Consider the following 14,770-nt stretch of genomic DNA (forward strand, 5'->3'; position numbering starts at 1 on the left):
GTAGTATATGGTAGTAGTACTGCAGTATATTTACTGTGGTAGTATGTGGCAGTAGTACTGCAGTATATTTACTGTGGTAGTATCTGGCAGTAGTACTGCAGTATATTTACTGTGGTAGTATCTGGTACAGCAGAGCCTCAGCCTTGCGTTTCTCCTCGTGGTACGCCTGCGTTCTCTCCTCCACCAGCTCCTCCAGGTTGTTGGCGTACTGCTCCATCCGAGACAGCAGGTTGTCCAGGATGTTTGAACCATAACCCCTGAACAGACAGACAGGAGGACAGACAGGAGGACAGACAGGAGGAGATTATTAATAAGTGTATCAATGAATGTATTAATGAGTGTATTAATAAGTGTATTAATGAATGTATTAATGATTGTATTAATAAGTGTATTAATGAATGTATTAATTAGTGTATTAATTAGTGTATTAATGAATGTATTAATGATTGCATTAATTAGTGTATTAATGAATGTATTAATGAATTTATTAATGATTGTATTAATGAATTTATTGATGATTGTATTAATAAGTGTATTAATGAATTTATTAATGAGTGTATTAATGAGTGTAGTAATAAGTGTATTAATGAATATATTAATGAATTTATTAATGAATGTATTAATGAATTTATTAATGATTGTATTAATGAATTTATTGATGATTGTATTAATAAGTGTATTAATGAATTTATTAATGAGTGTATTAATGAGTGTAGTAATAAGTGTATTAATGAATATATTAATTAGTGTATTAATGAATTTATTAATGATTGTATTAATAAGTGTATTAATTAATGTATTAATGGCCATATTAATGCACCACCTGTGCTGTTTCCTGAGCAGGAGCTTGATGGTGTTGAAGTCGGGCCTCTCGCTCGGCTCTTCGCTCCAGCAGCGCTGCATCAGGACGCCGAGCTCCTCACTATGACTGTGGAAGCAGAGGGAGGGGCGGAGGGGAAGGACACCACTCTGAAGCACCGCCTGGATGATCTCTGAGGGGGGAACAGGGACATCGTCTTTAAAACTGTTGTTCAGGTTAACATCCATCCTTGTTGGTGTACCCCAGAGGCTGTCAGAAGGTGTATTTGTGGTATTCCAATACTTTGTGAGTGGTGCTGATGTCATCAGTTCTCTGATCAGCTCACGTTACTCTGCCGAGTCTTCAGACTGAAGCTTCTGACCAATCAGCAGCAGGTTTTCAAACTGATGAACACTTGAATGCAAAAATAATTATACTCTAATCATATAATGTATATTATTCTGCACAATGAGTACTTTGACTTCTAGTACTTTAAGTAAAATTGATGCTAAAACTTTATTTGTACTTTGACATGTTAGATATCTGTGAGAGCATCAGAGGTGTTGTCATGTGTCTCCTGTGAGCGACCTCAGTGAGGCAGCAGGAAGTGAACATGTGGAGGAATGTGTTGATGTGTGGCGACGTGATGACAGCAGAGTGTTAGCAGACTGTCACACTACAATGTAAACAACAAATTCTACACTGTCATCACACACACACACACACACACACACACACACACACACACACACACACACACACACACACACACACACACACTTCAACCTTTAAGCAGATGTTCATCCTGAACTTATATACCTGATAATTGTGGTGACCTGCTGACGTTGTGTATATATTTACTGTATATAACCTGTTTCAGTCATGTGAGGCACTTTGTAAATTTGTAAGAAAAGTGCTGTTTAAATAAAGTTTATTGATATTAACGGTGTGTGTCCACACTGACCTTTAGGGGTCAACGTGTGTGTGTCCAGATAGAAGACTCCTCTGAGCAGAGCCAGTTCCTGCAGGATTATACCAAAGCTGTAGACGTCTCCTTTCTGCGTCCCACAGAGGGGAGGACACTCTGTCCTCAGCAGCTCCGGGGCCGTCCACAGTTTACCTGCACAGGTGGAGATAAAGTGTTACCATCTACCATATAGGTATATAGGTGTGTATACTGTGTGTGTGTGTGTGTGTGTGTTTATGTGTGTGTGTGTGTGTGTGTGTCATACGTGCGTAGTAGGCATGAGTGTCCTCGGGGCAGCTGCTCGTCCTTAGACTCTGCAGACCATAGTCGGTGATCTTCAGGACGAAGCGACTGTCCACCACACAGTTAGATGACTTCAGGTTGCCGTGGGAGACGATGACGCTGTTGTGGAGGAACAACATGCCCTGGTGACAAAAACAAACAACAACGATGAACAATAAACAGAGATGTGTTTTAACATGTGTTTTAACATGTATGATGATCAGTTGTGACTGGTTCAGTCACAGCTGATCATCAACATCCGACTGTTCATCAAACCACAGGTTATTCACTTTATTTAATGAGGTACGTTCCCTCTGTCCAAGCCCCGCCCCCTGGTGCAGTGACAGGTCGTTACCTTGACAATGTCATTGATGAGAGAGTATCTGAACATCCAGTCCAGAGTGATGCTGTCGCTCTCCATCAGGTCCTGGAAGACATATAGTCAGTGGGTACAGAGGGCTGATAGAGGGGTAAAGAGGGCTGATAGAGGGGTACAGAGGGCTAATAGAGGGGTAAAGAGGGCTGATAGAAGGGTAAAGAGGGCTGACAGAGGGGTACAGAGGGCTGATAGAGGGGTACAGAGGGCTGATAGAAGGGTAAAGAGGGCTGATAGAAGGGTAAAGAGGGCTGACAGAGGGGTACAGAGGGCTGATAGAGGGGTACAGAGGGCTGATAGAAGGGTAAGGAGGGCTGATAGAGGGGTACAGAGCGCTGATAGAGGGGTACAGAGGGCTGATAGAAGGGTAAAGAGGGCTGATAGAGGGGTAAAGAGGGCTGATAGAGGGGTACAGAGGGCTGATAGAGGGGTACAGAGGGCTGATAGAGGGGTACAGAGCGCTGATAGAGGGGTACAGAGGGCTGATAGAAGGGTAAAGAGGGCTGATAGAGGGGTAAAGAGGGCTGATAGAGGGGTACAGAGCGCTGATAGAGGGGTACAGAGGGCTGATAGAGGGGTACAGAGGGCTGATAGAAGGGTAAAGAGGGCTGATAGAGGGGTAACGAGGGCTGATAGAGGGGTACAGAGGGCTGATAGAGGGGTACAGAGGGCTGATAGAGGGATACAGAGGGCTGATAGAGGGATACAGAGGGCTGATAGAGGGGTACAGAGCGCTGATAGAGGGATACAGAGGGCTGATAGAGGGATACAGAGGGCTGATAGAGGGGTACAGAGGGCTGATAGAGGGATACAGAGGGCTGATAGAGGGGTACAGAGCGCTGATAGAGGGGTACAGAGGGCTGATAGAAGGGTAAAGAGGGCTGATAGAGGGGTAAAGAGGGCTGATAGAGGGGTACAGAGCGCTGATAGAGGGGTACAGAGGGCTGATAGAAGGGTAAAGAGGGCTGATAGAGGGGTAACGAGGGCTGATAGAGGGATACAGAGGGCTGATAGAGGGGTACAGAGGGCTGATAGAAGGGTAAAGAGTTGTATAAAGTCACTGTGTGAATGGGTACGTCCAGAGCTGTGGTCGTCCTCCTCTCAGTGCAGAATAACTCAGACTCTCTGTTAAACTGATGTTTAGAGATCCAGCGGTCATCTGGCATCAACCCACACAGCCCACATCAACCTACAGCAGCTGACATGTGATCTACTGTTGCTAGGTTACAGCTGACTGATAACTATAACTGAGAGGAGGAGAATGTCTGATGTATGAAGATGACTGGTGAGAGAACAGTGTGTTCATACAGGTAGAACAGTGTCTTAGTATAGGTAGAGGAGAACAGAGGGGTATAGAGGAGTAAAAAAGGGCTGATAGAGGGCTATAGAGAGGAGGGTATAAATGGTTGATAGATGGGTATAGAGAGGAGGGTATACAGGGTTGATAGATGGATACAGAGGGGTATAGAGGGTTACAAAGGGTTTCGTAGAGGGGTAAAGACTTCGGTGCGGGGTACCTGCAGGCTGCCCCGGGGGCAGTACTCTGTGACGATGCACATGTTGGGCGGGTCGATGCAGCTGCCGATGAAGCGAGTTAGGTGTTCATTCTGAACGTCTCGCATCTGCAAAAACACAGAAGCTGCTGGTTCAAATCCCACCAGAACCACCTACAAGCACTGGACCAATGTTAGTTGTGTTGGCTGGGAGGACCAGTCACCGACAGAACCTACAAACAGTCACTCAGTAGGTTCACACTCAGCACACAGTTATCAACACTCACAGTCATTAGACTAGTTTGTAGATCAGCTGGTCGGCAAGTTGATCAACTGGAAGGTAGGAAGACAGGTAGTGTAGCCTGTCTATCAGTCGGTCTGTTGTAAGTAAGTTATAGATCATTTGTAGACCAGTTGTAGATCAGTTGTAAGTCAGTTGTAGGTCAATTGTAGACCAGTTGTAAGTCAGTTGTGAGTCAGTTGTAGATCAGTTGTAAGTCAGTTGTAAGTCAGTTGTAGACCAGTTGTAAGTCAGTTGTAAGTCAGTTGTAGATCAGTTGTAGATCAGTTGTAAGTCAGTTGTAGACCAGTTGTAAGTCAGTTGTAGATCAGTTGTAGATCAGTTGTAAGTCAGTTGTAGGTCAGTTGTAGACCAGTTGTAGGTCAGTTGTAAGTCAGTCGTAGATAAGTTGTAAGTCAGTTGTAGGTCAGTTGTAAGTCAGTTGTAGGTCAATTGTAGACCAGTAGTAAGTCAGTTGTAAGTCAGTTGTAGATCAGTTGTAAGTCAGTTGTAGGTCAGTTGTAGGTCAGTTGTAGGTCAGTTGTAAGTCAGTTGTAGACCAGTTGTAGGTCAGTTGTAGACCAGTTGTAGGTCAGTTGTAAGTCAGTTGTAGACCAGTTGTAGGTCAGTTGTAAGTCAGTTGTAGGTCAGTTGTTAGTCAGTTGTAGATCAGTTGTAAGTCAGTTGTAGGTCAATTGTAGACCAGTTGTAGGTCAGTTGTAAGTCAGTTGTAGATCAGTTGTAAGTCAGTTGTAGGTCAGTTGTAAGTCAGTTGTAGACCAGTTGTAGGTCAGTTGTAAGTCAGTTGTAGACCAGTTGTAGGTCAGTTGTAAGTCAGTTGTAAGTCAGTTGTAGATCAGTTGTAAGTCAGTTGTAGGTCAGTTGTAAGTCAGTTGTAGGTCAATTGTAGACCAGTAGTAAGTCAGTTGTAAGTCAGTTGTAGATCAGTTGTAAGTCAGTTGTAGGTCAGTTGTAGGTCAGTTGTAGGTCAGTTGTAAGTCAGTTGTAGACCAGTTGTAGGTCAGTTGTAGACCAGTTGTAGGTCAGTTGTAAGTCAGTTGTAGACCAGTTGTAGGTCAGTTGTAAGTCAGTTGTAGGTCAGTTGTTAGTCAGTTGTAGATCAGTTGTAAGTCAGTTGTAGGTCAATTGTAGACCAGTTGTAGGTCAGTTGTAAGTCAGTTGTAGATCAGTTGTAAGTCAGTAGTAGGTCAGTTGTAAGTCAGTTGTAGATAAGTTGTAGGTCAGTTGTAGATCAGTTGTAGGTCAGTTGTAGATCAGTTGTAGGTCAGTTGTAGGTCAGTTGTAGATCAGTTGTAGGTCAATTGTAGATCAGTTGTAGATAAGTTGTAGGTCAGTTGTAGATCGGTTGTAAGTCAGTTGTAGGTCAGTTGTAGATCAGTTGTAAGTCAGTTGTAGGTCAGTTGTAGATCAGTTGTAGGTCAGTTGTAGACCAGTTGTAAGTCAGTTGTAGGTGAGTTGAAGGTGGACAGGTTGAGTTCTTACATGTTTCAATTCAAACAGAACCTTCCGGTCCAGTTCGAGCCGTTTCTTGTTGATGTACTTGATGGCTGCCAGGTTTCCCTGCGGGAGACAAATTCATCATCATGTTATTCCTTGTTAGAGTCGAGTCATTGGTCTGATCATCCTGGTGCTGTGAGACGAGAGTGTGTTTGTGTGTGTGTGTGTGTGTGTGTGTGAGTGTGTGTGTGTCTCACCTTGTAGTATCCAGTTTTGGTGTAGATCTGGAAGTTTCCCTCCATCGTCATCAGAGAGCCACAGTTCGATCCTTTCTGCAGAAAACCAGAGGAACTTGTTCTGATCAATCCACTCACTCACTACGTTTACATGATGTTAGAAAAAGTCGGACTGTCCATGTCCATGTAAACATATTAGTCTGACTGAAATCGTACTGAATCGAATTTCTTAAAGTCGGACTAACACACCCAGGTAATGCGGTTGGAAGTGGATTTACTCTTTCATGTATACGTGTTAGTCGACCTGAACTGGCCTCGGCGTTCTGCCCATGCACCACAGTCCCCATGACGGGCATTGACTGGAAGTCGTCCATGGCATAAATCCGGGAAAAAGCCGGGAAAAACAAAAGAAGAAGACGACGATGAAGAAATCAACATGGCAAGTGCTAGAGCAAGAAATACGCTTCTTTGGACCGATGAAGAAAAACAGTTTATGTTGTCTCAGCTGAAGGAATTAAACATTTTGAAGTACATGGACGGAAGGAAAACGCGGAATGGCGACCTTTTCAAAATACCAACGGCCATGGTGGAGTCAGACACACTTCTGTGGATACATGGATTCTCCCCTGGTGCTTGTGTACTGGGACAATGGCAGCAGTCCAATAAAATGGCCCGATCGTGCTGTGACCGTAGCTCGACTTGAGTGTGCATGGAAACGTACACTGTATATGTGTGTGTGTGTGTGTGTGTGTGTGTGTGTGTGTGTGTATATGTGTGTGTGTGTGTGTGATACCAGAGACATGGTGAGTCTGCTGCAGGCTCTCCTCAGGACTTTATCCAGGTTGCTGATCTGGATGTCGTCCCAAGAAACTCTCCACAGCTGAGCTGCCAGCTCGCTCTCCAGCTTCAACTTCCTGTTAAACAGACAGGAAGACAGGTGTGTGTGTGTGTGTGTGTGTGTGTGTGTGTGTGTGTGTGTGTGTGTATGTCTCACCTGTAGATGAAGACAGTCACAGTGACAATGATGACAAAGACAAAGCAGATCACTATGGCAACCATCTGATGCATAGTCACTGTACCTGGAGACCAGAGTTAAGGGTAAAGTTAGGCTGTGTGTGTGTGTGTGTGTGTGTGTGTGTGCGTGTGTGTCTGTGTGTGAATGTGCACGTACGTGCGAGGCAGGCCGGTTTGTCGTTCTTAAAGCCACACTCTGGGACATCTGCAGGTGGAGATCCACCTGGCCACTGGAAGCTCCGCCCACTCTGCATGACCAGCTGTTTCATACTGCTGTTATACACACACACCACCTGCACACAGACACACACACACACACACACATCCACCACAGTGTTTGTTCAGGCTTCATTTTTACTGTGAAACTTCACTTCCTGTCATCTGACTGAAAGACTTGATGCCCAAAAACATTTGATTATATCACCAGACTCCATTAAAAAATCAGCTGATTTAAAGAGTTGTTGAGTTTAAACAAACTTTTTAACCGTTGTGAAACTCTGTCTCTGACAGATTCAGTCAATGTTCAGCACAAACATGGAGTCTGTTTGTCCCAGTGATGGACGGATTGATTTCATATAGAGCAGGAAGTGACATCAGATCAGACGCAGGGTAGTGTAGCTGTGAACTGACTTTCACAGTGTCTGAAACATGTGATGACATCATGAGTTGTTTTACCTGAAACTCTCCAGACTCGATATCTGTCATGTCCCACACAGCAAAGTCCACCTGTCTGTCCCCGAACTCGTCCATCTCCAGTGAACCCATCACTCCTGCACGCACACACACACACACACACACACACACACGTTATTAATTCTATGTGTGTCTCATTGGATCTTCAGACTCTTTCTGTTTATTAAAGGTCTGTTGTCTCTGCAGACTGAACTCAGTCGTCTGATTGGTCCACAGAGACGTTATCTGAAGACAGATGTCTGTCCCTGTGTTGATCCTCAGACTCACTCATGTTTTTAAATTTATTTCCTCGTGTGCAGTGAAGCATCGTCTCAATCAGCCAATTAGACCACTCAGATCTGTCAACATGTGAAGCACTGGACAACAAATCGATGAAAACAATCCATTTTCCTGTTTTGTCCCTTGAACAGACCGATAGTTTCTGTCAGCGGATGGACACAGTTTGTCAGTGGACAGACGGACATCAGAGTTCAGTCGGACCGTTTCTCTTCTTCTTCCTCCGACTGAATGTCGGAGTGTGACTCTGTAGAATTATCAACGTGATCAGATTGTTTTCACATTCATTGATTTTTAATGAGGGAGGAGGAGTCACTCTGAGGATTATAAAGAAAAAAAGAAAAGAAAGCTCCATCATAAAGACACTGAGACCGGCTCCATCAGGACTCTTTATGCTCTCAACTTTAAATCCACGGAGGTTTTATAGTGAGAAAAGTGATTTAAAATCCATGATGTCATCACAGTGAGCATGAACTGGTGGGCGGGGCCAGTGGGAGGAAACTACTGAACATATTCAATGAGCCGCAAAACCAGGAAGTAAACATTCATCAGTGTATGAGGCAGCTAAGCACATCTCACTGCACCTGGTGTCCACCTCGTACATACATCTATCATTTAGCATGTTAGCATGCTAACATTAGCTAATTATCACCAAACACAGCTGAGGATGATGTCATCAGTTCTGCAGTAACGTGGTCATAAACTAAAGTACTGAACACCCCCCCACCACCACCACACACACACACACACACACACCCACCCACCCACACACCCACACACACACACACACACACACACACACACACACACACACACACACACACACCCTGTAACAGTCAGCGGTCATTAATCACTGGGCATGTGCGTCAGAAGCGGGTGGTTGGTGGATGGTGGACGTGTGTGTGTGTGTGGGGGGGGGATGTGTGTGGGTGTGTGTGTGTGTGTGCGTGTGTGTGTGTGTGTGTGTGTGTGTGTGTTATCAGCTCCATCAACACTCTCAGTCTCTGTCGTCTCTCCTCCCTCCATCACGTCCTCTGACTTCACTCTGTTCATTTAATCTGTGTCCAACACACACACACACACACACACACACACACACACACACACACACACACACACACACACACACAGGGACAACACCAGAACACAGCTACAACCTGTCCAGTCTGGTGTTGAGACATGTGGACGTCTCTTCTGTCCTGAATTCATCTGTAAAGAACTCTGACAGCAGCAGATACACACTATATGTATACACACTATATGTATGTATAAACATGTATATATATACACACAACTGACTTTCTAAGTCTTTTTGTTATGTATATATATATATGTATACACACATATATATATATATATATATACGTATATACATATTGTTACGGCCCCTTGGGCCTCTCATCCATGTTCTGCAGTAACCTTGTTTCTGTTCTCGCGTCTTGTAGGCCTGGTCCCGTGTGTTCGTGAATGGGGATGTGCCAGCGCGCGGGGCGTCTCCCAGCCGAGGACATAAAATAAAGTGGGGCTGGCCCTTGAAGTGGCGGCGCGAAAGCTTTGCTTTGTCTTTTGGTTTTGTTTGATGTTGAGATTGTTCTACAATCTATATGTTTTATTCGCGGAATAAAACCCGACGGGGGTGAAACTGCTGAAAAGTCTCTCTTGGCGTTTCTTTGTTACTTGAGCCGGTAACACATATATACATGTATATATATATGTATATATATGTATACGTATATATATATATATATATATATATATATATATATATATATACACACACACACACACACACACACACACATATATGTATGTATATATACATATATATACATGTTTATATATGTATACATATATACATGTATATATGTATATGTATACATGTACCATCACCTGACTGATGAGGTCACACTGAGGTCAGATCACTTTAACAAGCTCACTGACCAATAAATCAAAGTACACACACACACACACACACACACACACACACACACACACACACACACACACACACACACTGATCACATTAGCTGGTCACCAGCTGAGTCCTGCTGTCTGTCAGCGTGTCACTTCCTGTTTGTTCAGCACACCTGCTCACCTCCTCGTCCTCTCTCTCGTCTGTCTCATCACGTCTCAGTCTTGTCCTTGTTCTTCTTCTTGTTTTGTCTCAGTCCCTCGATGTCCCTGCTCTATGTCTTTCTGCCCTGTCTGTCTCTGTCCTTACATGTGTTTTGTTTTGTATTTATTTTTTTGTTATTTAACAGCAGACCGTTGACAGGAGTCGAGGTGGGACAACACACGACAGGCGTCCCCGATAAGACCTGAACTGCCCGTCTTGTCTTATCAGCTGACAGACATTTAATGCCTGTTTTATTTTTTAGTAACGATTTGATTCTATTCTTATCTTTTCCTCCAAGATCCACTCTCACACAGGAGGGTGTCTGTCTCGTCTTGTCTGCTGTGTCGTCCTGACAGTCCACTGTCCATTGTCCACAGTCTGTCCTCCAGGACAACTCCACATACTTCTTCTGCTTAAAGTACTGATTCAGCTTCTTTACTCCAGTAAAAGTAATCGAGTACAGGCTCTGACATGTACTCAGAGTATCAGAGTAAAAAATTCTCCCTCTGAAGGACATTTGTGGTCAAAGCTCACTGAAGCTCACGTCATATTAATATAATTCAAAGACTATTAAAGTTAAAGGCCAACGAGACACTAACACGCCTTTTCTCCCCATTCAGCCTCCCTCTCTGTCTGTTCACGTCTTTTACGTCTTTGTTTCATCTCGCTGCGTCTGCCGTGCGTGATGTGCTCTGATAGGTCGACATCAGTCTGGTGATGTTGGGAAGGCGGCGTGCGATGACGCCAAATAACAATAATCCATAATTCACCTCAAATGCATCAAACTAAAGTAACAAGGCTGTTTGAAGCTGTGAGGAGGAGAAAGTTCAGATGTTTGTGTTCAGATGTAGAGAGGGAAAGTCTCAGAGATACTCAGGTACAGGACAGATACCTGAGACATGGACTGAAGTACAGTAATGAAGTATTAGTACTTTGTTACTTCCTCCTCTGTCTGAGCTTCAGGTCATCTGAGTATAATTAAACATGTGACGTGTGTCGACTCTTCAATAATTCTGCTGACATCATAGTTCAAGCTCAGTGTGAAACTGATCGATGAAACCAGCTTTACTCTCTGACCAATCAGGAGCCGTCACACTCTGTGAGGTCACCATGGGAACCCGAGTCTGACAGTTTCCTTTTTCTACTCGACCTGTCCGTCATTACACACACACACACACACACACACACGTTCTCACGGCTGTCAGCAGGGAGTTAGCCTGTTAGCGTAGCATGGCAGTGACTCTGGGAACATGAAGACAGGACGTCTGGGACTCAAACCACCAACCAGGACAGGAAACCCACAGACGGCTCTCTGATGGACGCTCGGTCAGCTGAGACATCACGTTCCCACCAACACATAAACTAATGGCCGAGAACAGACGTCGACATCTTTATCTGAAAGTCAACAAACGCTCGTCTGCTCGCTCTCGTGTGTCTTGTTATTGTAGCTGTCAGAATATTTTCTGCTCTTTGTGGTTTTTTGATGAATGAAATTATTTTTACTCCGACTGTTCTCATGCAGCTCTGCGCTGTGATTGGCTGAAACACTGAGCTCCACGTTCCCTTGTGAGTTTCCCACCACGGACGCCTGAGAGCAGATCTGTCTCACCTTGAAAGGTCCTGTTCCACATCCTCCTGGTCACCACGTCTCCTCTGGGCCGCCGGACTCCCCCCAGTCCTGGTCCCGGTCTCTGCTCGCTCAGCGTCTCGTTCAGAGCCTGAGAGTACATCATCAGGCCGTCATGGAAACCTCCAGCGATCAGATTATACTGACACAGAGAGAGAGATGAGATCAGGTTCATGCTGACTCTGTTCACACAGACTGAAGGTTCAGTCCGTCAACAACATGTTGCTCCTTCTCTGAATACTGTCCCACTTCCTGTCTGAGGCCCAGTGGTTCCTCACAGACACACAGTCTCATCTCAAACAGTCTGAAACATGTCATCAGTTTGTACCAGAGAGTCCTCGATGGTGAAGTTGAACATTTTCTTTGCGTCGATCTTGAGAGTTTCAACAAACTGAAGATACTCTGGATTCTGAGGCTCCAGGTAGGACAGCACCTTCACACTCTGACACACGGACAGGTAGAGACACAGACAGGTAGAGACACAGGCAGATAGAGACACAGACAGGTAGAGACACAGACAGGTAGAGACACAGACAGACAGGTCAGAATCGGACCCATCTGCTCTCTTCTTCTTAAAAACAGGAAAAACTCTTATGAAGTTCTGAACAGACATTGAATCTAAAACAGGAAATGAACCTTCAAACTAAAAAGAAGTCTCACCCTGAAGGCGTGACGGGCCGCTGTGTCATCCCCGTCCCCTCTGTACCACGGCCTGACGGGGCCCCGCCCCCCCAGACCCTCTGCGAACAGATCAATGAAGAAGAAGACGTAGTCCTCCAGCTGCAGCCCCTCCCTCCAGAAGTGGACCATCAGAGTCCTGAAGATGTCCCAGGAGCAACACAGGTACACCACTGAAGAAGAAAAAAACATCACTTTATTTCTAATGATAGAAGAAGAAGAGATGAAAAGATTCTTCAGAGCAACAGAGCAAGAACAGGAAGTGTAGAAGAAGAAAGGACAAGTACGGAAGCCCCGAACGGTCAAAATGATGATTTCCTCTGTTTTCTCATTAAAAAGTTTGTTTTTATTTGTGATCATCATGAAAGTACACACTGATACACACACTGAGACACACACTGATACACACACTGAGACACACACTGAGACACACACTGATACACACACTGATACACACAGATACACACACTGAGACACACACTGAGACACACACTGATACACACACTGATACACACACTGAGACACACACTGATACACACTGATACACACACTGAGACACACACTGATACACACACTGATACACACTGATACACACACTGAGACACACACTGATACACACACTGAGACACACACTGAGACACACACTGAGACACACACTGATACACACACTGATACACACAGATACACACACTGATACACACACTGAGACACACACTGAGACACACACTGATACACACACTGAGACACACACTGAGACACACACTGATACACACACTGATACACACTGATACACACACTGAGACACACACTGAGACACACACTGATACACACACTGATACACACTGATACACACACTGAGACACACACTGAGACACACACTGATACACACACTGAGACACACACTGAGACACACACTGATACACACACTGATACACACACTGAGACACACACTGATACACACACTGAGACACACACTGAGACACACACTGATACACACACTGAGACACACACTGAGACACACACTGATACACACACTGAGACACACACTGAGACACACACTGATACACACACTGAGACACACACTGAGACACACACTGATACACACACTGAGACACACACTGAGACACACACTGATACACACACTGATACACACACTGAGACACACACTGAGACACACACTGATACACACTGATACACACACTGAGACACACACTGAGACACACACTGATACACACACTGATACACACTGATACACACACTGATACACACACTGATACACACTGATACACACACTGAGACACACACTGAGACACACACTGATACACACTGATACACACACTGAGACACACACTGATACACACACTGACACACACTGTTACACACACTGAGACACACACTGATACACACTGATACACACTGATACACACACTGATACACACACTGACACACACACTGATACACACTGTTACACACACTGAGACACACTGAGACACACTGATACACACTGATACACACTGATACACACACTGAGACACACACTGATACACACTGATACACACACTGAGACACACACTGATACACACACTGAGACACACACTGATACACACACTGAGACACACACTGAGACACACACTGATACACACACTGATACACACAGATACACACACTGAGACACACACTGAGACACACACTGATACACACACTGATACACACACTGAGACACACACTGATACACACTGATACACACACTGAGACACACACTGATACACACACTGATACACACTGATACACACACTGAGACACACACTGATACACACACTGAGACACACACTGAGACACACACTGAGACACACACTGATACACACACTGATACACACAGATACACACACTGATACACACACTGAGACACACACTGAGACACACACTGATACACACACTGAGACACACACTGAGACACACACTGATACACACACTGATACACACTGATACACACACTGAGACACACACTGAGACACACACTGATACACACACTGAGACACACACTGATACACACTGATACACACACTGAGACACACACTGAGACACACACTGATACACACACTGAGACACACACTGAGACACACACTGATACACACACTGATACACACACTGAGACACACACTGATACACACACTGAGACACACACTGAGACACACACTGATACACACACTGAGACACACACTGAGACACACACTGATACACACACTGAGACACACACTGAGACACACACTGATACACACACTGAGACACACACTGAGACACACACTGATACACACACTGATACACACACTGAGACACACACTGAGACACACACTGATACACACACTGATACACACACTGAGACACACACTGAGACACACACTGATACACACACTGATACACACTGATACACACACTGAGACACACACTGAGACACACACTGATACACACACTGAT

General features: G+C 44.7%; 1 protein-coding gene across 3 annotated transcripts in view; it reads right to left on the bottom strand.

The window, feature by feature from the left end:
• The window catches only part of npr1a (natriuretic peptide receptor 1a), a 31,356-nt gene that overhangs the window by 6,860 nt on the left and 9,726 nt on the right, over positions 1 to 14,770 (bottom strand). For 2 of the 3 annotated variants that reach the window (XM_084379939.1, XM_084379940.1), the window contains exons 3-17: positions 12,278 to 12,468; positions 11,946 to 12,059; positions 11,600 to 11,759; positions 7,581 to 7,675; positions 7,063 to 7,198; positions 6,886 to 6,970; positions 6,685 to 6,805; positions 5,913 to 5,987; positions 5,701 to 5,778; positions 3,942 to 4,046; positions 2,404 to 2,475; positions 2,032 to 2,191; positions 1,764 to 1,919; positions 824 to 992; positions 111 to 257 (exon numbers count right to left, since the gene is read on the bottom strand). In XM_084379939.1, coding sequence (XP_084236065.1) covers positions 111 to 257; positions 824 to 992; positions 1,764 to 1,919; positions 2,032 to 2,191; positions 2,404 to 2,475; positions 3,942 to 4,046; positions 5,701 to 5,778; positions 5,913 to 5,987; positions 6,685 to 6,805; positions 6,886 to 6,970; positions 7,063 to 7,198; positions 7,581 to 7,675; positions 11,600 to 11,759; positions 11,946 to 12,059; positions 12,278 to 12,468 — 1,864 coding nt within the window. Of the gene's footprint in view, positions 1 to 72; positions 258 to 823; positions 993 to 1,763; positions 1,920 to 2,031; positions 2,192 to 2,403; positions 2,476 to 3,941; positions 4,047 to 5,700; positions 5,779 to 5,912; positions 5,988 to 6,684; positions 6,806 to 6,885; positions 6,971 to 7,062; positions 7,199 to 7,580; positions 7,676 to 11,599; positions 11,760 to 11,945; positions 12,060 to 12,277; positions 12,469 to 14,770 lie in introns of all 3 variants that reach the window. The other variant, XM_084379941.1, reaches the window with a different exon arrangement.

This window comes from Pagrus pagrus (assembly GCF_965226575.1).
Source record: "Pagrus pagrus genome assembly, chromosome: 17".
In the NCBI taxonomy this organism is placed as follows: Eukaryota; Metazoa; Chordata; class Actinopteri; order Spariformes; family Sparidae; genus Pagrus; species Pagrus pagrus.